Raw genomic sequence first — 27,855 nt, forward strand, 5'->3', positions numbered from 1 at the left:
TTACCAGAAAGTTCAATAGGAAAATGCTGACCTAAGTAATGTTTTCCATGACTGCATTTAGTCAGAATCTATGACGGATGGGATAGTGAGAGAGTCGCAGGGAATGTGAAGATGAGAGAGAAAAGGGGACTCAGTCTCACAAGAGTGTATCTGTGACTACAAAGTAAGAAGAGAGAAGAGCATGCCAGGAGAATACAGGGGCTGAAGCGGTATCCATGGAAGTCCCCAAAAAGGACAGTGATGAAGTGAAGGTCTGATGAAGCCTGGCTCCTGCGTTAGGGCTTCAGGGAGTACATAGGTGTGGAGGTGACCCATGGACACTGCTGATGGAGACTAGGAAGATGGTATGGCCACGGAAGTGATCATTACCATCTTACTGAGTTCTGCCGAGCTCTGCATCCAGTTCCACATCTCACTACATGTGGCACTAGATTGACTAACTCTGCTCAGCCTCATCTCTTCCTCCTGAGGGAATCATAGGAGTTTCTCTCTCATTGTGTCATGGAAATCAAATAAGAAGGAATATAATAGCAATACTGAACAAGGTGCCAGGCACAGAGTAAGTGAATCATGAACATGGGTTTCTAGTACCATTGCCACTGAACAGGTAGAGGGCCTGGCTAGGGCAGAGAGAACAAACAATGGACAAAGTCAGGGAGTGTTTTCTGATATTCCATCTCTGTGATAAACGTCCATTCCTACAGTGTTATTTGTTTCCTCCCAAATCCAAAACTTTCATCTTAGCCAGAACACAAGAGACACGAGAGTTCTGCAGCCTGGTCACCTCCTCCATCTCCTCCTCTTTCTCTTTGTGTAACTCCCTCTTCCCTTCCCTCCTTGTTTCTTTGTGCTGTTGTTATCTTTTAGGTCGTCATCAAAGAAGAGGCCACCGTGGAGTGGATATCCACCCATGTCAAGAAACAGAGCAAACAAGTAAATAAATAAAAACTAGAATAAATAAAAAAATATTTTGTACATTGTACTAGGAAGAGTAACTTCTTTTATATAACTTTTTATAACTTATAAAACATATATGTAAATATCAAGAGAGGAAAGCTGGGACTGAATACAAAGACGCTAAAAGAAGCGGGCTCAGATCTAGTGCGTAGTGGTTGTCAGCTGTGTGAGCTGAAGGGAGGCTTCTTGAGCCTCAATTTTATCATCTAAAAAAAATGGATTCAGCACTCCTATTTTGCAGAGACTTTAAATTTAGTTAAAATATGAAGGGCTTTCCCATGCTGCTTCCCCCACAGACACAGGAGGGTCTATGATCTGACATCAGGAACAATGGCACACAGAAAATACTATTTATGTCTGGACAGATTCTGCAAAAAAACTAATACAGCTCACATGAATTATTATAATCCTGTAAGGAAAAAAAAAAAAAAAGAAAGCCAAGAGGAATACATGACAAGAGGAAGAAGAAAAGCAAGGAAATTAAAGGGGGAGGCCAGGAACCAAGCCAACACACAAACTACAGCCTGCAAGTGCCTGCACTCTTGCTGTGGGTGGGCCACAAATTTAATTCTAAGCTTTAAGTAGCAACACAAAGAAGGAAAATGATCACGTACAAGACTCCAAGTGTCCACATGATAAAAATAAACCAGGAGAAGGGAACTATTCTTGGGAGGGAGACTGGGGATATTTTTACAGCGGGTCCTCACTAGGAACATCACAACATCTGTAGCAACACAGTAACCATTGTTCTGGGCTGTGACCGTACCCCACATCTAGCGCCCCCCGCCCCCCACATCTACCGCCCCCCATACCCCACATCTACCGCCCCCCGCATCTACCGCCCCCTCCGCACCCCACATCTACCGCCCCCGTACCCCACATCTACTGCCCCCCGTACCCCACATCTACCGCCCCACTGCACCCCACATCTACCGCCCCCTACACCCCACCCCACATCTACCGTCCCCCACCCCCCACATCTACCGCTCCTCAGGATGCCACACTGGCTTCAGGGAGACGTGGAGGTAAACGTAGTACAATCTGAGACTTTAAAGGACACACCATCTTCGGGATAAGGTGAACATGACTTAAGGGGTTAGAATAGAGAGAATGTGTGTGCTTGCTCCTCAGAGGGAAGCCGGGATTACACTGAGAACTCAGAAGCCTTCTGCAGCAGGCCATCTTTCATTTAGGCCCGAAAAGCAGTTTTTAATTTTAATTACTTTTTAAACATTTTACTGTGGAAATTTTAAAACATAAAAAAAAGAGAAAAAAATAAGGAGCCCCTATTACCTTTCTATGTTTTCCAAAGTTGTTTCCTCTACTAGTTTTTTTCCCATTGCTGGAGTATTTTAAAGAAAACTTCATTCAGCATGTCGTTTAACGTGTAAATACTTCAGTATGTTTCATTTTTTTCAAAGCGCCAACCTGTTATTCTAACCCATATAGCTGCCAGTTATCCCTTAATATCTTCTGATGCCTAACACATGTTAAAACTTTCCAAAGAGTTTTAAAGCTGTCTTTTACAGTTGGCCCATTCTCCTCAGGATCCACAGACAGCCCTCGAGCACAGCCTTAGAGCTGGCAGCACATCCTCCAGTGTTTCTATACGCTAGTAGTTGGTTGGAGAGGGGAATGAGATGACTGTCCATTAGTATGTTAAAAGAGAAGACTTAGTCCGTTTTGTGTTGCTGTAACCAAATGTCCAAGGGGTGGGGCATTTTCGGTTGCTGTTGCTCCCTCCCCGACCCCCGTTCAGTTGGATAGGAAATCCAGATACAGGTCCAGGTGCATAGCAAGGGAGAGTCTATTCAACAACACAGCAAACGAGCGGAGAGGGAAACGGTCATGTAAAGAAGGCGTAGGGCATGTGAGTAGTCTCCCTCACTTTGTGAGAACCAGGGCTGCCAAAATCAAGTTTGGGGAACTAAATTAATCCCCTTTGAGCTGGTTCCCTCTGGACACCAAGAACAAGAAGAGATTGACATAGGAAGAACTGAGCAGGTGCAAAAATGGCGAGCACTGTGGTTACAGCAATGGAGGTGAGCTGTGCACCTTGACGAGGAAGCAGCCTCCTCAGGCGATAGCAGCCCCTTCCTCTAGCTAAGCGACTGCTTAACACAAACAAGTGCTCATCACTATCAATATGCAGACCACACAACATCTGCCTCAAAGCTTTGTCTTGGGGACTAAATACTTGCCAGTGCCGAATAAAAGCTCACAAGTTAGCCCTGACGGGAGTATTAGCACAGACACCAGAGAGCTGTCTACGAGACACTTCGTGAGGGACACGGACAAGGGCTGGAGAATGGTTGAATATTTTGAAGGACAGTTATCAGGGAGGTAAGTAACCTAATAGGTATGTACGTCTGTGTGTGGGTTTGTGCACCAGAGTGCAGGGCCTAAGGAGGTCAGAAGAGGGGGTCTGATCCCTAGAAGCTAGAGTTATATCTGGTTATAATCTGCCAAATATGGGTTCCGGGGACTGAATTTAGGTCATCTCTGAGAGCAGGACTTGCTCCAAACCACTGAACCCTTTCCTCCAGCCGCAAATTCAGTGTTTTCAAATCTCTCTGGCTCCATTCCCTGCACATTCATGGGCGAGCGTGTGGTATGAGGATGCACAACACAGGCACTCCACCCTGCAGAGGTAGAGAATCAAGGGAGTTCTTCAGTAGTAGAACTAGAAGTCCTGGAAGAAAATCCAATGTGAAGGCAAAAACTTAGAGCAGTGGTTCTCAACCTGTGGGACTCAAGCTTTATGGAGAGGGTCGGATGATGCTTTCACAGGGGTTGCCTGTCAGATAGTTACATTATGACCTAAAACCATAGCAAAGAAGCAGTTATGAAGTAGCAACAAAAATAATTTTATGGTTGAGCGTCACCCCAACATGAAGAACTATATTAAAAGGTCACAGCTTTAGGAAGGGTGAGACCACTGGCTTAGAGGTTACACACTTGGGTTTAGAATTAAGGAATGAGGATCTAGAAAACCATTTCTGTGTTCATTCACAGAGTTATAGTTTTTAAACAGTAGTTAAATCAGTGATAAGATGAAAAATCACAAGTTCAAGGTCAAACTAAAAGAAGAGCTGAGGAGGCGAGAGAGAGAGAGAGAGAGAGAAAGAGAGAGAGAGAGAGAGAGAGAGAGAGAGAGAGAGAGAGAGAGAGAGAGAGAGAGAGAGAGAGAGAAGCTTAAACTGTGTAAATCCTGAATGAACACACTGAAGCCATTGGGGAGTGATGGAAAGGAAAGGTCTATGGAATAAAGGAAGCTAGTGTGTGCTGCAGGTAGGCAAAGAATTTAGCCATGGTGTGGAATGGAAGCCATTGGTTTCTAAGGCGATCATTCTTCATTGTCAACGCAAGGCTCAAATGGAAAACAACTGGTAAGCAGCAACTGACTTGGGTATTTGTAGTTAATATAAGACACAAGGTTAATTCTGGGGAGGGTGTCCTAAATGTAAATCCAGCGGTTGTCTGCATTCAAGTAAAAAATTAGAGACATATGAGTAAGATCCACAGAAGGTTGAGAGCATTTCACAATGACAGCAGAGAATCTTGGGTAATAATATTAATTCCACAAGAAATAGGGAAGCCCCAAAAGATAAGATAACTACCAGGTTTAGCGAACAGGAAGCCAAAAGTTCCCTTTGAGAGACACAAAACAGAATGGATGACCTTTGAGGTATGTATAATTTGTGAATAAGCACACATAATGTATTCAGAAGGGCCTGCTCCATATGGTGGTACCAGGTCTCTGGGAATTGAATGATCAAACCTACCTGATGTAAGGAACAAAAGCCATGTGACTAAATTAGATTGGGGGCTTTACATTCACGTGGAAAGCATCAGCAGACTCAGGAGTCCAGTTAGGTATGTTTTGTTCTAGCCAAGAACAAGTCTCATTAGACACAGAGGCCTCAGCAAGGCTCAGCTAGATGTTAAATGAAAAACTAGATGCCTGCTTCCCCACAAAAATTCCATGCACACTCAGAGGCCCGTAACCTCGGAGTTAATACTTTGGTCTAACTTGCTTCCTGGACTACACCATTCTTATCATAAAACCGCTCTAGGAGAACGGCCTGTAAATTGTAGATCCACAGTCTCCCATTTCCTCTGACTCAAAGGCAAGGTATTAACGTCCTTGTTTAAGGAAAATCTCAGAGGTCATTGCAGACTCTAAGCATTGCTGCTATGGCTTTTCAGCTTGTTCCAATTCATGTCTTTTTCATATGCCTGTTTATTGGGAAGGAGTGGATGGCCCAAAGTTCTGGCCAGGCTGTCTCTGGGAGGCTAGTGAGTGACGTCTAATGACATCAGGTGCAGGTGAAGGGTTGTCATGACATTCCTTCATGGCCACGCTCACAGTGCCAACGCGCAGGAGGACGCAGTGTGCTCTGGCCCACCGTGGAGCTTGGTTTAGTCTAAGTCTATGATAACAACTGGCACTTGCTCTGTTCCGTTCTGTTCACACTAGCAGTGACGTTTTATAGCTGGACTGTATACAGGCAAGGCTTAGCAAAATTCCTTGCCTTTTCCCAGCAATGCAGCTGTACTCACTGGGAGAGAGGAGACAGCTCCAATTCCCAGAGCCCAAAGAGAGGCTGGAAGATTACCACATCTTAGTTTTTGGAATCTAGGGAAAGGTTCTAAGTTATGATGATCAGACATGATCGTACCTAGATGGCTCTGACAGAGTTTCTTTTGTTTCTCATTTCTGAGTAATCTTTACTAAAATCCAAGGACTTTTGACTAACTACATTATGAACAGTTGTTGTTTCTCATTTGAGGGTAATGATTGAGTTTCTCTCTCTCTCTCTCACACACACATAACTGTTATCTGAAGCGGGCTCTGAACAATCCAGAAAGGAAGCACTCGTGTTTTGCCCACAAGCAAAAGCTGAAGGGCTTTGCTGGAGTCCAGAGCAAAGTCTGTGCATCTTAATAGGTTACACGCATACGGTTAATATTTGATGTTCCTGGTCCCCACCACAAGTCCTGTCTGTGTAGGCACCACATGTGCCTGAGAGTTAAAACAGGTGTCTTCCGCAGCCACATGCAGGGCCCCCCAGAAACAACTGGGGCGCCTGTCTGAGGAAGGGCTCTGTGTAACAGAGACAGAGTACGGCAGAAGTGCAAATGGAAGGAAGGCACATCCGAACTAAAGACGTCTACAGGGCAAAACTTAGGTGTTCTCCCAGAAAGAGCACAGCAGAGTCATGCCACCCAGAGTCTCATAATGTCCACTAGGCTCCCTTAAAGGATTAGCCCGTTGTCTTCTCACAGATCTGGATTGCAGTTACATGTAACTGACTAAGAACAAATGTTAAAATTCTAGATTTTTCTGAAGTAACACTGCAGCCTTTTAGTTTGAGTTACATAGTATTTTACACATGGGGAAAAGAAAAAGAAGAAAGAAAAAGAAAAGCAGGATATAATAGGCCTTTCCCTTCAAAATGATGGGTCCTGGTCCCACTGGGCCTTGGCTCACAATGCAATCCAGAGTTCCATGGACATTCTTCCGGAGCCCTCAGCTGGATCTCCTGACCTTTCCTGCATTTAAATTCACATATCTTAGGCGGAAGGTAGAGCTCTGGTCCCCATAGATTCTGCAGCCTAATGCGCTGCACATGTGATGCTACGGTTTAAGAGACCAGGACACGAAGGCTGCTGTGCAGCCTCCCTGAGAACAGGGGGACTCCCCAGACCATGAACAGATCCACAGTAACACCGAGTGTCTTCAAAAGCAGACAATGGAAGATGGGAGATTTGACGAGGGAAGCAGGGCCAGAGGATTGAAAACGGGGTTGCAAATCAACATAGGAGACTTCCAGAAAATAGGCCAGATGGATACACATACACTGACTCTCTAGAAAAAATTTGGCTTGGCTGGACAGTCCTTATTTAGACTGTTAGGACTCCCTAGACACACAGGGCTGTAAATAGGTGTTGTTTTAGCACACTAAACTGACCATCAGTTGTTACGGCAGCAAGAAGAAACACATGGACATCAGAAGAGGAAGCAGAGTGCAGCCAACTCACGGAGACCAGTAAGAAATGCCTAGATTTCATGATTTCATTAACAATAAAGAGTATTTTTTAAGTTGAATTCCAGTGTCCTTGTAGGGGAAAGGGTGCACTTCAAGAAATTGATTCGTTTTTTGTTTGTTTGTTTTGTTTTGTTTTATGTTTTGTTTTTTAGAGACAGGGTTTCTCTGTGTAACAGCCCTAGCTACCCTGGAACTAGCTGTTGTAGACCAGGCTGGCCTCAAATTCACAGAGATCTACCTGCCTCTGCCTCCCGAATGCTGGGATTAAAGGCCTGTGCCACCACTGCCCAACAGAGAAATTGACGTTTTTATTCCCCACTTTATTTGCATTAGACACAGCCCCTCCCAGTGGACTTGTATTAATGTGATTCTCAGACACTTCTCATACAGTTTTCCCGTATTTTTCCTTCCAGACATTCCCGAGTGTTATAAATATTGGGGCAATCTCCTAAGATGGCCTAATTCTAGAGAGTTCAGCTTCTGAATCCTGTAGGTATTTATGTTCTGCCCTCAACATGGTTCAGAGAAGACATGATGATGCTTACCATTAAAAGAAAACAGCCCCGAGTTAGCAGGTGAGCAACCGCATGAGGATGTTGGGAACAGCTACAGTGAGAACAGGAATAGCTTTCCCATGCAGCTCCTTCACTTTTTTTGTTTGTTTTTACTGAGTGGAAGCATTGCAACAGATTCTGTAGTAAGCTAATGCGCTACAGACCAAGGATACTGATACAGAAGGCTTTTGAGATGCCTTTGATATCTTCAGAGTGAAGAGTTATCTAAACTCTGTGCTTGAGGTAGAAGATACAGGACAGCCTAGCGAAAGGGGGACCCTGCGTTCCATCCTGAGTACCACTAAAATAAGTAAGCAAATGAGTAAAGATGAGAACTGAGATCCATGCTAAGGGAACGAAGGTAGAACCAACCCCATTCTAATTTCCATCCTTCAGGTGGCCAGGACATCTTATTGTTTTATCAGTGAACAAATGAGTCCCAGACAAGACGAGCAACACGATCCCGGGAAATGTGGTAGTGGCAGGTGGTTGGCTGTGAGGGGAAGGGGCAGTGCGAGCTGGGAACACAGTCCGCACTACAACAGCGGTACTCACCCTCACGTCTCCATTCACAGCTTTCGCCATGTGGTTAAATGCATGTGAAGGATCCTTGTTGTACACCTTGAGAAGGGATCTGTCTTGGATATTCCTGGAATCAAACACATCCATCACTATGGCAGAGGAAAGGAGCCTGATTCTGGCCATTTCCTCTCCCTGTCCTTAAGCATCAGGCAAAAAGACAGAGAGACAAGACACTCCAGCGGTTGTCTACCATGAACCAGACTAAAAGTCCTTACACCATGAAATGGGCAAAGATAAATAAGGAAGAGAAGAAGAAAACTGACTCTGGCTTTTCTTCCCTTGTCTCGTTCCTAGGGAACGTGTTATTCTTGCAGTATTAAGGTCCACCCATAACTATCAGGTAACAAGAACTTGCTTTCAGGCTTCAGAGTGTGGAAAACTAACACTCCTGAAGGCAGTAAAACGCCAATATCTACAATACCTTCAAAAAGCTCTGGTTAATATTTAAATACTTAATTGTTTACTTTGTCAAAACACCTGGTTTTCTTCTTATCTAATTAATGTACACATAAGAATGATTTTTTTTCTTTCTGACATGCTCAGCAAGGGAAACAAAACGCCTACAGAATATAGGAAAATATCAAAAGAGATCAAATTCAGTATATTTAACAATGCATTTCTGTCCCCCCACAGGGCATTTTTAGATACTTTTCTCCATACAAACTGAAGCACAAAGGGAGAACAGCAGAGTCTTCACTGCATTTGATCCCAGTTGTAGAGTCAAAACTCCAACTGCTCCTGCGTAGAGCCTACCTTCAAATCACACAGGAGTGGCCCTCCTCTCTCCTCAGGGTGGTCTGTGGGCCTCTAGCCCATCTACTCTGCAGTTCCATCCAATGCTGGCTGGAGCTGAGGGGCAGTGGGCAGGCAGATGGCATCTTTCTTGTATATACACTTGCACTGAGTGGGTTGGCCACAACCACTGGGATCTTTAGGTCATGTTTGTGTTTTAAATGAAATGGAGGCTCCTAGGAGGAGTCTTGTTTCTCTCTAAATACCCGCCAGCCATTGCTTTGAAGCATCAACTAGTCCTAGCTTGCATGGCTGCTTCATGTTTCAAGTAGCTCATTAGAAGTGAGTTTGGGGGAGCAGGCAGTCATTGTTATCAACAGGGGCTAGGTTAATGCAGAGAAGAGAGGCAGGAGTAAGGATGTGGCGCTTCATGAAAGGAACCCAGCCTCTGGCTAGCAGATGGCACATGTGACATGTGCTGAAACTGGAAATCTCACTAGCCAAGAGAGAGGCTTACTGGGATTGTAAATGTATTTAAAATATATGAGCTTGGTTTATGATTAATTTAGAAACTTATTCATCTGAGATGAGCCAACTGCAAAAGGCCAGACTGTATTGTGGAGACATTTACTGTACAGCATCTTGGCCTGACCTCTCTTCAGTACCTCCCTGAGGAAAATACATGAAGCCAGCCCAATAATGAACTAGTCAAAATGGTTAGCAAATGGGCTCTGACATCTAGAACACTGAAAAAAATAAAATTATGACTTCAGAAGATTAAAGCCACTGTCTTTAGTTAACACCTACCTGTATTCTTTTTTTAATGTATTACATAATGTCTGTGGCAAAAATTTCCATCACTGAACTTAAATTAAAACATCTTATGTACAAAAGCTAAAGAGTAAATGGTACTACAGGAGGATACACAATGGCCATTTAAGGTAAACATGATATTCACCGAATACAAGTATTTTATCCTGAACATTATTAGGCCCGTTTTTCACATTTAAATTAAGGAAACGAAAAGCAACTTAAGGAGAGAGAATGGTAGGCTAAGTGCCAACAAGTTATCATTACTGCACTAAGAAACAAACAACACAGTAATATATCTGTGAATTATTAGGTTGTGTGTATGTTTGTGTGCATGTATGTATGCATGTGTTCATACGTGCATGTGTGTCTGTGTGCATCTGGGGTTGGGGCATGGACTAAAACCCAGGCCTTATCCCTAATAACTTGTGTTATATCCTTAAATTACCAGTGTTTAAAAAGTGTCTCTTCTAACAAGCATTGCTTTCAGTGGTTTTATCAGATGGATTTCCATTGAAGAGGACCATGGTCTTTTTCTTTCTGGCTCTTCCCAAGTCCCCTCCTGACATTTCCAAAGAATGCAAGACCAAGCCCAAGGAACCATGCCATAGAAGTTGGAAAGGCTTTAGAAAATGTAACTCATGGCATACATAAATGTTTCTATAGGCTGAACGGGAGAGGAGTCCAAGTGCTCGCAATCGCCTCCTGACAGCTTTAGGGTCTGCAGTCCAGCACTTAGTCACTGTTACTGTCCCACAGGGCCTCTCTACCCATGAGTGTGGAAATAGAAGGTGATCGCCATGACGTGGTCTGTCCACGTAAAAAATAACACATGGCTTTATATTATTAGAGATATATGTTTCAATATAACACGATTACCTCCGGTTTAAGTTTATGTTTTGTACATTAAAAAAATAGTGATGGCTTGATTAATAATTTATCTAAAAAATAAGCATGACTTTTCAGTTGTCATAAATATTTAAACCTATTTTCCAAAAGCAGGAAGTTGCACAACAGTTGTGGTACCACCTATAGCTCGGGGCAAGTGTCAAGCTCTGAAAGCCCTAAATTACACCCTGGCACGGCCTTAGTCATCATCTGGGGTTGCTGCTAGATACGGATCAGCTTGCATTCATGCTCTGCAGGCACATCTTACAGAGTGAGGCTTACTATTTCCATGATGAAGAAACAGGGGAGCCTGCTCTCCCCAGGGTAGCGACCAAAAAGTCTGTCTTGTGTTCCTCATGATTTGGGCTGAACATTTGAACATCTTGGGTGTGTGTGTGTATGTGTGTGTGTATGTGTGTGTGTGTGTGTGTGTGTGTGTGTGTGTGTCTTAATTGGCTGTGTGATCTTGAATAAGACCCTTAACTTTGATACACCTAATTTCCTGGTTCCATAAAATGCAAGGGCTAGATTAAGCATTTGACTTCTAAACTATTTAGGGACTATACTAGCAACTGCTTGTTTATATGAATGTAAATCCTGTTTCTACAGCTGACTGACGGGGACAGATCAGAAGGGGCCCTCATTCTATGGACAACACCACTGCAATTAACGACAAGGCCTTTGTTTCCTGCTAATCTGTCCAACTGTGCTTCCCAGAAAAAGTCCCTTCAGCAAGTGACACCCTTGGGTAAAGGATGACTCTTTCAGAACTGGCATATGGGACTGCTTCTCATTGTAGTTGTCAGACACTGAGTTTAGTTTCATTTCAAACTTGTGAGGCACAAATGAAGACCCAGTAGAATCATTACTTAAAACATCTACAAGTTCTGTCATGGGAAAAAGGGCAGTTTGTGAGGGAGTTTGAAATTTTCAGTTCAAAGTATAACTGTAGCTCTTGGCATTTCTTTACCACCTCTCTGGGCTTTAGTTTCCTTGACCTTCAGATGAAATGCAGGGCTGGGTCTTTTCTTATGCTCCTGTCAGCTATCACCTAGGCAGAGCTAGTTACACACACTTCAAAGCTCTGCATGAAAGACGTCCATTCGCATCCTTGTACTCAACTGTAGGCAGCCAGAGGGTGGAACCCCTCCCATCTGTAGCAGCAGTCAAATGGAATGACTGGCTTTTCTCCATCAGGCTGGGGGGGATATGGACTGAGTACAAACTCTAGACATCCAATAGGTGGTCAAAGACCCACAGAATAAAATAAACAAACACCCCCAAACTACTACCTACAACGACGCCCCAAACTACTTACCTTACATCATTTAACTCATAATAGACGTTTCTGCTTTCGTCTTTGATGTAGATGGCAACACTGGGCGACTCCAGCATTTTCATGGTGAGCTGCTGTGGGAAGGCACTTACGAAGAGGGCACGGATTGTGTCCGCGCTTGTGATTTCATTCGGCATCCGCAGCTGTTTGGTTTCATCTCCATACTGGAGGTAGAGAACACCTGCACGCAAAAGTATATACACAGTCATCAGCCCACGGATCAAGAACTGCGGGTGTGAAACTTAAGCTGAGCCACTTCTACCACACTGCAGTTATAGATGTTCAGAATAAACTTGGAGAGCAAGCAACGGGGGCTGCTCATTTGGAGCTTCCACAGAACACATTGTCTGGTTATCATGTAAGTACCTGGTTATACTCTTCGGGCAGGTGTTAACCAGGCCATTTTCGCCACTGTTCTAGAATCAAAAGGATAAAGTTCTAACCTTGTTACCTATAGTAAAAGGCAATACATACCATCCTCAGAAGGTATATTTAGGACTCTGACCCTGTAGGATTATTTTTAGCATTAGTTCATTGACTGGAGACCTAATCATTATAGCAAGTCATAAGATTCAGAGTTTGTCTCAGAGGTTCATTCGGAAACATATCAAGTAGAAACAACACATCTCTGTGGTTTTACTATAGCTACTGAATGCTTATGTCATATTAAACTCCCCTCAAGAGGTTGGCACCTTGACATTACAAATAAAAATGGGACAAGTTGGTTACTGCAAATACCATCACTAAATGTCAGAGTTCCAAGCGGGGTGGCATATGTCTTATTTTGGCCAATGAGACATTAACCAATGTGGCGCAAAGTGAAGACCTGGCACCTGAATTTGTCTTCTTGATGAGCAAGGTTTGACAATGTTCCCTTTCAGAATCCAAATTTGAGGACTCCAACCTAAGCCCCCAAAGAGGTCAAATGTAGAAGAATGAGAGTCGTGTCTGACCGCTCCAGCAATACACCCGCATGCAGCAAGGAACATGGGATGAACATGAACTCCCGAGTCATGTGGCAGAAAGGACATGTCTCCACCAAGCACTGCTGTGACTGGAGAGTCCTAGCCAGCAGACTGTAAGAGCAGTCTCAAGCTACTGTGCTTGCTACTGTGGTTTGAGTATCAGTGTCCCAGGTGGGTTTGAACACTTGTTTCACAGCCAGGGGCACTGCTTGGTTAAGTTGTGAGACCTTTAGCAAACAGAGCCTTGCTGGAGGAAGCACACCACTGGAGGCGGACTTTGAAGGTTTATAGCTGGCCCCCATCTACTCTTCTCTTCTCTGTGTGCAGATAAAATGCGATCTCCCGCACTCGGGAGGCAGAGGCAGACGGATCTCTGTGAGTTCGAGGCCAGCCTGGTCTACAAGAGCTAGTTCCAGGACAGGCTCCAAAGCCACAGAGAAACTGTGTCTCAAAAAACCAAAAAAAAAAAAAAAAAAAAAAAAAAATGTGATCTCCCAGCTTCCGCTCTTGCTGTCACGCCTTCCTTGCCTGCGGCCATGTTTTCTCCCACCATGCTGGACTCTGTCTCTCTGGAACTGTGAGACAAATGAGCCATTTCTCCCCTAGTTGGTGTTGTTAGGCCAGGGTATTTCACCATAGAAACAACAGAAAAGAAATGAACACATTTGCCTTCGCCTGCTGTCAGGACATGGATAACTGAAGTGTTAAATCAAAGATGCTGAGGTTTCATCTGAATCCTGGTGTTTGTATATTTGTGAGAAGCCATGGGGGTGGGGAGATAGACTAGCACCACTAGGTAAATATTAATGAGAAGAGACTGTAAAGGAAACAGATGGCTTTTAGTTAAATATGACACCTCACCTAACAAACATATCCTCCAGAAACACCACTGAAATGGCAAAGAGGAAAAAAAAAACACATCAAAGAATTAGAAGAAAGAGAGAAGCTTAAGGACAGATGAGAAAAGGCTAACACCGAAATCTTCAAGGGAAGAATTCATTACAAACTAAAGAGACCCGCGAGCGCCAGGCTCCTTCTGAGCATGCGCATACAGAGCTGAAAGGGTGGAGCCTGACTCAACCTCATGCTTCCCCGTCGAAAAGATGTGTCTATGTTTCCTCGCCGCTCAAATGATGAACTCCTCACCGTGTCCATTCCACAAGTCTGAAGAGCTTAGCCAAGGCTGGATTACAGCTGGTCAGGTTTACAGGCCGATGCTGGGGAATGACATCCTACTGTAGAAACCAGAGGAACTTCCTTAGAGCTGAGTGACCCGAGGAAGGGACCCTCAGGTTCGGAGGAAGAGCCATATTGGTTACTGTGTCTGACCAGGACTGGGTGACTGTATCTCCCCTTCTCATGCTAACAGACTTTCAGGCATTTCAGACACTTTATGAAAGCTTTTAAGATGAAAGAAGAGAGCATTTGAGACTTTTATCAGGCATCAACCTTCCTGGGGTGGGGGAAAAGGTTGGGTTAAAAAAAAAAAAAAAACGGCTGGGAAAAACATTTGAAAAAAATAGACTATAAGTTGTCTTTTTCATCTCCCAAACTAAGATTCATGAGACTCCAGACTGAAAGGGGACATGACATTCCCAACATACTCAGACTTGTCATTGATACTCGGAAAACGACAGGCCCTGAAGGCTCCCGGAAGTGGGGAGAGTCACAGAGGAAGGACAAGACATCAGAAAGAAGTTATCCTTCTCAATATGGACCAGGAACAACACTTAAGAAACTCCGGTAGAATAAACTTCCAATATAGGTTTATGCCCCTCCATATCACCAGCCAGGTTTCTATTAAAGCCGTCTTCTCAGTGAGAGTTTCCTTGCATACCCCACCTAGAGTTCCAATACCCGTGTCCCCTATTATTTTATATTTTATCCTTGTTTTCTTTCTGTGTTTTCCTCACCATGAGCTACAATTTTGTATCTTAACGTTTGACCTCAGATCTGGCTGGTGCAGTTATAGGCTGGGTACACATGGCCAGTTATAGAACGTGACACTCCAGGGAGGATGGGGCCGGTGCCTTTGCAAACAAGGGGATGGTGTTTTCATACTTGCTTCCAGAAAGGTATTTACCCTTGGCTTTTTAGCTAGAATAAGTTTTAAGAGAAGAGATATTATCTGCAGGGTGGTGGTAGCACATTCCTTTAATCCCAGAACTTGGGAGGCAGAGTCTGGTGGATCTCTGTGAGTTCAAGGCCAGCCTGGTCTACAAATGGAGTCCCAGGACAGTTGAACTACTCAGAGAAACCCTATCTTGAAAAACTGGAGAGAGAGAGAGAGAGAGAGAGAGAGAGAGAGAGAGAGAGAGAGAGAGAGAGAGAGAGAGAGAGAGAGAGAGAGAGAGCGCCATGGAGGTCAAAAGAAGACATAGATTACTTGGAACTGGAGATATCAGTGACTGTGAACAGCCACAGGGTGAAGGGAACCGAACCTGGGTCCTCTGGAAAAGCAGCAAGCCCCAAGAGGAGGGAGTTTGTAAAGTATTTTTCCCCCATGGCTCTTCCTATCTATCAAAGTACCTATCATAGGTCCTTTTCTTTTTCCACCTGTCCCGTGTGTACATGTGAGTGGTATGTGCATGTGTGTGTACAGATAGATGTGTATGTGTGTGTGTATCATGTGGGAGCCCACAGCTGATGTGAGGAGTCATCTTTGGCTGCTCTTCTACCTTATTCACGTGGTAGGGCCTCAGACTCCCCCCAGAGCTCACTGATATAACTAGTCTTGGTAGCCACCTTGCTCTATGGGTTTCCTGTCTCTCTTCTGGGGCACTAATCAACCAACAGCTGAGCCATCTCTGTTGCAGGGTCTTAACAAACAGATACTGAATGAGTTTAATGTATATTAATTCATTAGTCATCTAAAAGGGACTTTGGGTAAGGGACTTATCTGAGCTGGGAAATTTTTTTCTAGATGATGTACTTAGCCTCATAGGATCTAGCTTATAAATTAATGTCCCCTTGTCCCAAGTCATCTTTGTGTGTTAGACACGAGCAGTTCCATTACGACCCTCTGCCCATCCCATGTCAGATCCTCGGGGGGCGAGCTCTCCTGTGTGCCTATGAAGTCACAAGCTCCTTAGACTGCAGAGAAAATCTTTCAGCCCTGTCTGGTCACAGACTGTGAAACGTTTCACTCCAAACGAGAATTTCGGTGACTGTCCCATGGGTTAGCTTATACTATATGAAAGGCCACAACCATTCCTGAAGGCTGGGCCTGAAACAATCCCCAGGTGAGGCTTCTCCAGAACTGCCTGGCAGCAGTTCAATATCATAGCCTTGCCACCCCGGCGGGCCTGGTTTTCATCCCCACATCTGCATTCTGTATATGTATGCGTGCTTGAAATAGAATTTAAAGACTCCGGAGTGGAAACAAATTGGGACTACACTCCAATAACCTCAGGTTTGGCTGGTGCAGCTGCCAGCTGGGTACACATGTCCAGTGAGAATGTGACAGTCCAGAGGGGATGGGGATGGTGCCTTTGCAAACAGAGGGGAATGCTGTTTTCACACATGATTCCGAAAAGGTTTTCAAAGATTCTTAAATTCAGAAGGAATTCTTCCTAATTTATGATGGCATTTTAATGGCACAGTGATAAACTAAAACCCACATGGCTTCAGCCAAGTCAATGATGGCTGCTCCAGGCACATGACAGATGTCTGTGGGTTATAATCTCATTCTGCATGAAGACAAGAACAACTGAAACACATGTATGGGATGGCCACTGCACCCCAGACGTGGGGCCAGGATTCCATCCTATCAGACAGCATCCTTGGAAACACATGTATGGAATGGCCACTGCAACCCAGACATGGGGCCAGGATTCCATCCTATCAGACAGCATCCTTGGAAACACATGTATGGGATGGCCACTGTACCCCAGATATGGGGTCAGGATTCCATCCTATCAGACAGCATCCTTGGAAACACATGTATGGGATGGCCACTGCACCCCAGACATGGGCAAGGGTTCCATCCTATCAGACAGCATCCTTGGAAACACATGTATGGGATGACCACTGCACCCCAGACATGGGCAAGGGTTCCATACTATTAGACAGCATCCTAGTCCAGGTGTTACTATGACTCAATTTCAAGACATGGAAATATTAATAGAAACTCATAAGGTCCAAGTGACTTGCCTTGAAGTTACAGCCAATAGCAAAGACTCAGACACAATTCCATTCTGAAGACCCTGCAGTCTTTGAAGCATAGTGCTTCTGAAATTCTGCACCCAGTCTGCTCATGATCTCAGTGATCTCCAGTGATCTCAGCTGGCATTACATTTTCCCAATGACATGCAGCTTGAAGATCAAGTTGAGGGTAGTTTGGAAGAAATTCCATCTTTAACCCAACTGAAGAGAATGAGGGCACGTGGAAGGAAATTCCACAGGTCAAGGGCTGGCCTGAGAGGGAAGTAGGAAGCTCAGAAAGTCACCCCAGGGTTCGGAAATGAACCTCAGAACATTTGGAGTCCTTTTTAAAAAACAAACAAACAAAACAAAACTGAGACAACTCAGATTGCTTCCACCTCAATGGCTTTGTGAAAGCTTGTGGATTTTATCTAAGAATCTTAGTCACAATGAAACAAAGGTATTTGGCAGGTCATTCCTGTGTCGTTACCACTTTCTGAACCTCGGTAAGGTCCCAGAATGAGGGACCGCTTACATATTCTTTATTGTAATAAAGCATCTAAGGATATTCACAGTGTAACCTTAGCCCCCTAGACCTACTCCAGTCATCCCACCTTCCCAGGCACTGGGACATATTGCCATACACCTTCATTCCACTGGGCCACCAGCTTATTCTGGCCTTCTTGCCCATAGTTTGCTACACATACACACACACCTCCTTTGAACATGCTTCCTTCTCTATGTCAATCAGAATTGCTGCCATGGTAATAAATATCTGAGAAAAACAACTTAAGAGACTAAAAATCTATTTTGGTTCACAACTTCTGAGGTTTGAGACCACTGTAGCAAGAAAAGCATGAAGGAGCCTAGCAGCCCAATTCATGACAGCCCAGAAGCAGAGAGACTGTGTGGCAGGCTTTCTCTTTCTTCCTTTTATTCCACCCCATCCCTAGACCCTGCACACAATAGCGTTTCCCACATGCGCAGGTCCTCTCTGGAGACACCCTCTGTGACACAATGTGCTTTACTAGTCTCCCAGGTACCTTCAACTGAAGGAAACTGACCCTCAAGATCAATCACGACAGTTCCTCACCACACCTCCAGCAGAGCTTCATCATGTGCTAAGGAATCAGCTTTCTTCACATGCAAGCTTACATTGTGTTTTCCTAAAATTGCAGGCATGGCTCTTACTTGTTTACTACAGTTGCTGGTATACAAACCAGCTTGTCTCACCAGATGGTATTACACAATACAGTGGGAAGTAACTCATAGATGCTCATATATATTTACTTTAAATGAATTCAATTCTCCCTGTACAGTGCTTGTGTTCCTCTGATACATGTTTGCTTCCGGGAAGGACAACACAGTCCTCCTGGAAGGCATTCTCCACAGACAGGTGATGTGGCAATTCCAAGTGATCTAAGTTGCCCAGTTTCTCCAAATCCACTTTGAGATTATGCAAACCACAATCATTATTGTGCATCGACACTGGCAAAAGACCAGTGTCTCTGAATATGTGAAGAGTTCCGTTAGTAATTTCTGAAGGAAAAACATGCTTTCAAATCATGAAAGTTATTAAAATAAAACCAGGAAGATCATTTTTAACATCTGTAAAATTGGCAAAGGGATTTACAATAAAATCAGCAGTACTGAGAAAAATTAGAAAGATATTCACATCCATCTCTTGGGAAAGCTCTTTGTAAATATACATTCAAAATTCCCAAAATATGCAGTTTCAATGAGTAATTCCAACTCTGCACATTTAGGCAAAAATATGTCTTTACCAGAGAATTCAAATGATCAGAACAATATGGATTAGGGAAAATCTACGACCATGATGGATTGACTAGATGAATCGATGCAATCAATCAATCTACTCACGGGGACACTGATGCTTCATGAGATTTCTAGCAGCATATGGCAACGAGCAAGACATTATAGTTTTGTTAAGTGAAAGAGTATGAAACAAAATGGAAAGGAACCTAATTTATAAAAAGTTAATTACCTTGACAAGGGAGTTGTACAAACTTTTAAACTTACAAAAATTGGGGGGGGGGCTTCTTTAAGAGTCAAACCATAAAGTTAGCTATGAACATCAACATTCAGTAGTGGTTTCATTAGTTCTTGTTAAGTTTATCTATTTTATTGCTATATACCAAAATACTAAAAGTGCCTGAAGGGTCCACTCAAACCCCTTCATACTCTTCTGTCTTTCCCTTATACAACAAGGTTTGGTTTAATCGTCTTTCAGGACAGCTTGCTCAAAGAGAAGACCAAGAGAATAACACCTTCTTGATTAAGTGGTCATTTCTTAGGCCAGAAGAGATCGACCAAGGTTGACTGATTATATAAAATCTCTCAGTAGTGTTGGTAAAATGCAAGGTGACATCAGCATGGAGGAGAAACTGGATTTTATACAAGTGAGACTTAACTATAGTTAATATGTCTGAGCATCCTTAAGAAGTGCATTATCATTACAAACTTACAAAAAACATATGTACTTAGGGACATCATAGACACTGAGGAATCAGCTTTATTCACTAGATGAGCTCCTACCATGTGCCAGGTCACTTGTACAATCTTGAGTATACAAAATAATATAACCCTAATCAGAATCATAATAGAAATAGGTAAAGGCTAAGAGAAATAGAGTACACTTTCAACTTTAAAAATAGTTTAAAATTTAAGTTGATTTTCTTAAGTATATCTGCCAAAAAGAAACTTTCAAATAAGCTTAAAATGTGAAAAGGTCATCTTTAAATTTGGGTTATTTTGTGTGTGTGCTTTCTATAGTGGAAGAGCTACCTATAACAGTTAATGCAAGAAAAAGAAACCAAAGGAGCACGGTGCTGAAAGGGGCTCCAAAGGGATGCGGGATGTTAGAGAGAGGCCAGAGGAGAGTGAGGACGAAGGAAGCACATTGCAGGAATTCATGATGCTTCAATGTGGATGAATGAGGCTAGGACCATTCAAAAACAAACAGCAACCCAGAGGCTTGGAAAATGGTGAATAAATATTAGTAAATAGAACTTGTCATTTATAATAACACTGGCAATTCTGAGGAACAATGATAAGCAGAAGGGCTCGCTCCACCCCGCATCGACACTATTAAAACACTGTGGTCTTTGGCACAGAACAAATAAGATTATGGAGCGAAGCAAAGCCCAGGGAGAGACAGGTTTTATGAAGGCCTGAAATATGATAGGCGTGGTTCTAAAATTCATGGAGGAATGTCGATTCAATAAATAGTCCCAGAAAAATTAGTTTTCCATACAGCAAAAGTAAAATATATCCCTTTCTTATGCCATAAGCAAGAAAGATTCCTGTTAGACTTGCAAGCAATATGTGAGGAAAAACTATGAAACTTTTAAAGATCAGTAACACAGGGAGGTGCCTTCTCCCGACGCAGGTGGCTTTTAAAAGGAAAAGCAAGCATGGAGGAAGGCACTGTTTTATTATCCCATATTAAAATAAGTATTTCATACTATAGAAGGCACTATAAACAAAGAAAACAAACCACATCCTGAAAGACGATATTTATAAATCAACAAGAAGATAGCAAAAGAGAAAACAAATAGCAATAGACATCCAAAATGAAAATAAACAAGCAAGTCAATGAAGAAGAAATTCCCCAGGTGAATAGACACGAAAATGTTTCCTATCATTGAAGGTGCGATTTGAACACTGACATACTATTTTATCCCCATCGCGCAGGGCAAGCCAGGAAACCTAATGGCCTCAAGTGACCGAGAGAGTATGAGAAAATGACCAGTGAGAGAATAAACTTATCCATTCCTTTGCAGAGCGTTAAGATTTGTGTGCTATTCTTGGCCACGTCGTTGCCGTCCATCATAGACAACAGTTCATGCACATGTTCCAGGAAAGCCCCCTGCAGCTCCATTTGCAGGTGTCTGTTCTTAGTGCTGCATTCACACAATGGAATAGTGAACAGCTGTTATGATGGTGGGGAATGAGATCTGTCCCGGAGGTGGAGATCAACAACATAAAGCTGGAAGGCCATGGAGACTAGAGAACGATGCATACAATCCCCCTTACTAGAATGTTACACTGACCACATAATCATACTCTTGCTTGTGAGCACACAGGAACACAGCAGAGGCAACAGCATTAGCGTGGCAACTACACCCGCTAGTTACTGGTTGGCTCTGGGTTGGCTCTGGGATATGCATGGCAGCTACACCCTTGAGGTACTGGTCAGCACTGGGATATGCATAGCAGCTATACCCTCTAGTTATTGGTTAGCACTGGGATATACATGGCAGTTATAGCCTCTAGCTATTGGTTGGCTCTTGGCTATGAAAATATATGTGGTTTTACACCATGCTATCTCTTTTTAAATGTTTGTTAAGTAAGAGGGTTCAATTATACAAATAACTTTTTCTTCATAAAAATTGACGCAACCTTATATATCACTTGTTATGGGCTGGGCATTGATCTAAACCATCCCCAAATATCAACTCATTTCACAGAGAAGCTTTGGGCGACTCAGTTGACGACCTTATCCATCACGCAATGCCATCTCACCACTGATAAACGGATCTGTTTATTTTTGGCAATGTCTACTATATTGTTGTTTTCTATACTTTTCCAATTTAAGATACTAAAAAGAAGACCATTTTACCTAAGATTTATTTATTTATTATGTACATAATGTTCTGCCTGCATGTCAGATGAGGGCGCCAGATCTCATTACAGATGGTTGTAAGCTACGATGTGGTCGCTGGGAATTGAACTCAGGGCCTCTGAAAGAGCAGTCAGTGATCTTAATCTCTGAGCCATATCTCCAGCCCAGAAGAGACCATTTTTAAAGAGATTATCAAGATGAAACCTGAGAGATGGCTCAATGGTTGTAAATGCCAGCTGCTCTTATAGAGGAGCCACGTTTCATTCTAAGTACCAACATGGCAGCTCACAACCTCCTGTAACTCTATTTCTAGGGGAACTGATACCCTTTTCTGGCCTCTAAACTCTAGATAAGCTCAGGGTACATAGATACACATGCAGGCAAATAAAAATAAAATAAATTAAAAATTTTAAAAATCCAATCTGGACACGGCATCACATGCTTTTAATTCCGGCATTCAGGAGACACAGGCAGGTGGATCACTGTTAGTTCAAGACTAGCTTAGTCTACACAGTGAGTTACAAGCCAGACAGGGCTATGTAGTGAGGACCTGTCTCAAAACAAAAACAAAACCCAATAATAATAATACTAATCAATTTTCAAGATACTGTTGATAATAATAATGACAATGCTCTCTTAATGGTCTTTCCCCACAGATCACGCAGATCTGAACAAGAAATTGAAACCTGGGTGCAGCCTGCAAATCTGGATATTTTCTTTGGCTTGTGATAAAACAACAGGTCCTGAAATTCCATAATGGCAAGCGAAGAGTAAAGGTCACAAAAGGAAAATTAGAATCTCTGAAGAAAAAACAAACCATCCAAGAGAAAGGGATGAGAAAGGAAGGAAAGAAGCCCAGCAATAACTAAATAAAATAATGAACAACAGTAAGTGTATGGTGCATTCTGACGCATGCTTTCCTAGTCTCAGACTCTGGCTATGATCTTTTGTTTGTTTGTTTTGTTTTTGTTTTGTTATTGTTGTTCAAGAAAGGGTTTCTCCACGTAGCTTTGTCTGCGCTGGAACTAGCTCTTGTAGTCCAGGCTGGCCTTGAACTCACAGAGATCTGCCTGCCTCTGCCTCCCCAGTGCTTGGATTAAAGGTGTGCGCCACCACCCCCGGCTCTGGCTATGATTTTTAACAAAAGGCATACAAGCTTCCTTAGGAGGGAGATGTGTGTCCTGTACTGTCTTTACTCTCACTGACCAGCAAATGTAGGCGCTGTTATGGTTTGATAGGAATGCCCCCCATAGGTTCATGTGTTAAACATTTGGTACCCAGCTGGTGGTACTACCTGGGGAGGTTTCTGGAAGCTAAAATGCGGGAGGCAGACCCCAGGGGTGTGGCTGGGAACAGGATGTACCTGCTTCACCAGAAACTTCTCCTCTCCGTTTCCTGGCTGCCAGAACATTTTCAACCATGCTGCTTTGATCAAGTCATGGGCCACAAAACCATAAGCTAAAGAAATCTAGCCTCCCATAAGCCATTTCTTTCAGGTAACTGGTCACAGCGATGAGAAAAATAATTAACACAAGCAAGATTGTGGCCACTAATGAGAACCCAAAAACTACCTGAAAGCTCCTTTGTAAACCACCAGAATTTCACACAGTAATAACCAATAGTCATTACATGTGAAAATGTACTTAGAAAAAATCCCTACCATGCAATGCTAGTTGTTTTTGTATTACCACATGGAGATTTTAAAAAAAAACAACCCAAAAACCCAACCAACTGCTACTAGATAGTGTTATAAAATTGAATTTCTTAGAATTCTTTTATTTCCTACTTTTATTGGGGGAGAGAATTCTTCCTGGAAATATATAGCTTTCTTCTTTCTTAAGTTGGAATAGACAGATGTGTACATACCAACACACAAATAAAATTGGGCTCACCAAGAACTTCTGCAGGAAGCTTTCAGGGCAAAGGGGCCTTAAAACAGCACAAATCACGCTAATGGCAAAGAGATAAAACCCTTTCCGATAACAAGTACTGCCAGCGGAGCTGCACCGGGGAAGTCTATGCCATGGAACTCACATCCTACTTTTTCAAGCTTATTTTAATTTTTATTAATCATTTTTAATTTTGGCAATACAATACATATATATGATGCAATGCGCTTATACTTACCTTTTTATTTTATTCTTTTGTGTGTGTGTGTGTGTGTGTCTGTGCACACGTACATGCATGCTGTGGGAATTTATGTGCACCATATGATTGCAGGGACCTATGCAGACCAAGAAGTCATCAGATCCCCTGGAACTGGAGTTGTAGGCAGTTGTCCGTGGACATGTGGGTGCTGGGAACTGAACCCAGGTTCCCTGATATAATAGAAAGTGCTCTTAACAACCAAGTCATCTGTCCAGTACAACCTCCTCTTATTTTCAGAATTAAAAATGTTTTTCTGGTTGTTGTTGTTTTATGACTGTAGTCAAGCCTTAAACTCCTAAGTTCAAGTCACCCTCTTGTCCCAGGCTTCCTGCAGCTGGAACTACAAGTGTCACCATGCAAGGCTCAAACTTATTTTAGAAAGGCACAAGTATGGGTTGCTTGGATTCCAAAGCCATCTTGTGCTTTGGGGCCCTTCCCACTTCTTTCCTCCCTCTCATTCCTAGCCTTGACACATTGGTCCCTTTGTCCTGGCTGTGTTTCAGTTTCCATCTCCGGGCCTGCGTCTCCTGTCCCAGTGATTCTACTTTTCATTGTCTGCAAGTCTCATCAAAATCACGCCCTCTCTAGCGCTTCTGGGAAGGATCTGGGGATGGCAGTTACAATCTGACTTTGAGTTGCTGGCCTTTGCCACTCCTCAGCCTTAGGGTGCACATGTCTCTATCACAGTCCTAAAGGCCAGCAATGTCAGGCCAACACTGTCACGTGCTGCTACCGACAGATATTTATAGGGTACTCCTAGCTTTTCAGTTTCACGGATCTATTAGATCTACTAGTTGAGCAATAAAGTTGGAAAGACAGGCAGCCAGGAGGGTATGGTTCATCCTAGGCAACTGTTCCTCTCTGGGCAGCTCTTTCTCGGCTCCTTTTAGGAGTCTGAAGGCTTGTCTCAAAATACTTTCCAGAAGAGAAAGGATGTGGGCAGTTTGTGGAAATCCATATCTCTCTGGCCTTCATTCTAAAGCACTTAAAAAGAAACAAACAATAACAGCAATAATAGAAACCCCACACAGTTATCATATTGCCCATGAGTCCTGAAAAGACACAACCCAGACAATGCCCACACTCTTGGAAAAGACTAACTTCCTAAAGCTTTGTGATTTGACCTAAGAGAAAGACAGGTGTATGCTAATCCTGACAGAACAGTAAGTGTCACACTCTGTGACACATGTGTCAGGAAGGGGCCTATTTGCCCAAGCTGCCAACATGGGCAAAGAAATTCTTGGAACTGTGGAGTGATGTGGTGTGGCTCTTGGTGGGAACTGTGTCTTTACAGCCACCACACAAAGTAGAAGGGCACTGGAGGCCGAACCAGAGGGAGGCAGGCAACCTTGGCAGCATTGCTCAGGCTGAGTTGTCAGGGGCGGGCCTTCCCAAGCAGATGAGCTAGCTTTGTGCTGCATTTCAGAGAACTCTGAAACCAAACCCGGCTTTACATTCAGGTCTGGTTATTATGAAGGTTGTATTTGTCAAAGCATAAGGAGGGCATCGATTCTGTCTTACAGTTTGTTAGCCAAATTTAAACCTTTAAAACTACATTGATGGGGCTGGAGCAATGGCTCAGCGATATAGAGAACTGGTTGCTCTTCCAGAGGACCTAGGTTCAATTCCCAGCACCCACATGACAGGTAACTACTGTCCGTAACTCTAAGATCTGACAACCTCACACAGACACATGCAGGCAAAACACCAATGTACATAAAATAAACAGATTGAAGCTACCCTGGCAAAAGGTATATAAGTACATGTATGCAACTCAGTGAGCATACCAGTGTGTCAGACACTAGGACATGGGTGCTCAGAAATGTCAGCCAGAGCTAAGAACAGCTAGGTCTTCACCTTCTGGCCAGCACGTAGCTGTGGACTTAGGCCATCAACAGTTCATTTTCAAGGGTTCCTGGTGGATCTGGGTACTACAGCACACCCACTGCCGATCTGATTGGGTTTGGCCTTTTGTGCTAGAAACAAAGGTGAACCTTATGACCTGGTAACAGTGCATCACCTTCTATATCTCACTGACTTTGTTACTATTTTATATCTATAATTTCTTCCCCATGGCTCTTCTCTGGTAACAATTCTGTCACCTGTTCACTTACTGACTCCCCTGGGCTTTTCTGGGGCTATTATTAAAGTTCCCAGCTGTCTTGTGGACACTCCCAGCCAGACCCAGTCAGACTCCAGCCTGAAGTGGACAGGGCAGTGACAGGGCCTCCAGAGCGGTCCATTCTGTTCCTGGCCCTCCACCCACCTCCCAACCCTGGGGTCCTGCCTGCTGCTCCCAGCATGGCTCCTCCTGTGTCCTCCAGCCACCAGAGGATCTGCTGGCAGCCTCATCTGAGTCTTCTGTCTCTGCCTCCTCCACACCCTGACCCAGCAGGAGAACTGGAATGTCCTCTTGGTCCTGGCCAGAAGAGCCAAGTAGCTTCAGGAGAGCTAATGCTGAGCTCATGGAGGCCTGGGACGGGCACACAAGATCCTAACCGTGCAGACCTGTGTGTGTCCTTCTTGCTCAAGAGCATGTGAGACAGGAAAGAGCCACTGCTAGTGTGGTCCGGGTGAAGGAGGGTAAGACCCCCTCTCTCACAAATGACCAACTTTTAGTACATGGGGAAGGTTGGCCTGATGGAGCTTGTTTTTGTGACATAAACCTCCAGGAATGAGCTTGAAAAATCTCACTTCCAATCTGCTTTCTCAAGACCCCACCTCATCCTGCCACCCAAGATTTTTGCCATTGTTTTTAACATTTTAAGTCTCCCCCCCACCCCATTGATACTTTCTAAGCGGCATTTTAGAGAACCACACATGACTATTTCTCCTCTGCGCCTCCCTTTGAAGTCTCACAAGGCCTTTCAAGAGAAGCTTCTGATGTCAACCGCAGGATCACAATAAAGAATGAGTATCTGAGGGCAGCTGAGTCATGTGGGCCCCACTGGAGCAGCTCCGGAGGTGGTGGACCAGGGGGAGGGCCCTGAGACTGATCAAACTGTAGGATTTTCTGTCCTCAAGCCCTTCCTGATCTACCTGAAAAACATACAACCCTTGCTTCCGGATTCACTGTAAATCACCGTTCAGAAATACGAGTCCCTTTGAAATGCCTCAGTATCAAAGTGACCTTTGTGCACATTCCTCCTTTAATGAAAGCTCTAGAAAAGACGGATCAGGCCCACAGGCACCTCAGGCTGCTTTGCTGTCTAAGGAATTTATGAGGCGAAGTCACTGTATTGTGCTGTTCTGAACATAACATGCATTTGACAAGTTGACTGCCCACCCTGGGCTCGAGCAAAAATTACTCCAAGCTTGTCACTTTCGGGCTCTGTGAATCCCCAGCCTTATCATTTGCTATAGCCATTCCGCTCCCGCAGAAACACTCTGTTTATGTAACAGAACAAAAGGGAGAATAATAGCCCATGTCCGTGTTCCCCAGAACAGGGTAACTCAACTACACAGGCGCTGACATGAGCGCAAAGAACCAAAGGCGAGCCGGCTGAGCTACGCTTTCAGCCGTCCTTAAATAAATTCTTTAGCAATAGAGAACCGTGGGTGAAATCCAGAGCTGCTTCTGATCTACGGAGTGGCACTGCGTTCATTTCACCCAAGTGTGGGTCATCACAGATGGACTGAACTCACTCAGGGAGACGGAGTGCCTACATAGCACATACAGTGTTCTCAGGGCTGGGAATAACATAGTCAGCTTGGAGATGTGAACGTGTGCTGCCACACAAGAGATAATAAACTCATAAAGGAGTGTGGAGTGTGTCGACTAATCGGGGAAAAGTAAAATGGGTGTGTGTGGGAGGGAGAGGGAGGGCAGCAGGCAGGGTGGGTGGATTGCTGTTTTACTCACAGGAGGTGGATGTCCTACAGAGACAAAGATGTTTGGGAAAAAGAGTGGGAGCAGGCTTGCAGGTTTCTGGAGGACTAACAGTTCAGCGTCAAGGAACAAAAAGTCTTAAGGAGAAGAAGCATGTCCGATGAGTGCCAGGAGCAGCAGGGAGCTACAGTGTTTGGAGGCAGAGAAGAAAGG

General features: G+C 43.8%; 1 protein-coding gene across 1 annotated transcript in view; it reads right to left on the reverse strand.

Moving 5' to 3' along the window:
* Positions 1 to 27,855, reverse strand: part of Kiaa1217 (KIAA1217 ortholog) — a 289,499-nt gene that overhangs the window by 79,155 nt on the left and 182,489 nt on the right. The window contains 2 exon segments of the mRNA XM_038332995.1: positions 8,120 to 8,213; positions 11,895 to 12,093. Of these exon segments, the coding sequence (XP_038188923.1) occupies positions 8,120 to 8,213; positions 11,895 to 12,093 (293 nt within the window).

The sequence above is a fragment of the Arvicola amphibius genome, chromosome 6 (genome assembly GCF_903992535.2).
Source record: "Arvicola amphibius chromosome 6, mArvAmp1.2, whole genome shotgun sequence".
Classification (NCBI taxonomy): Eukaryota; Metazoa; Chordata; class Mammalia; order Rodentia; family Cricetidae; genus Arvicola; species Arvicola amphibius.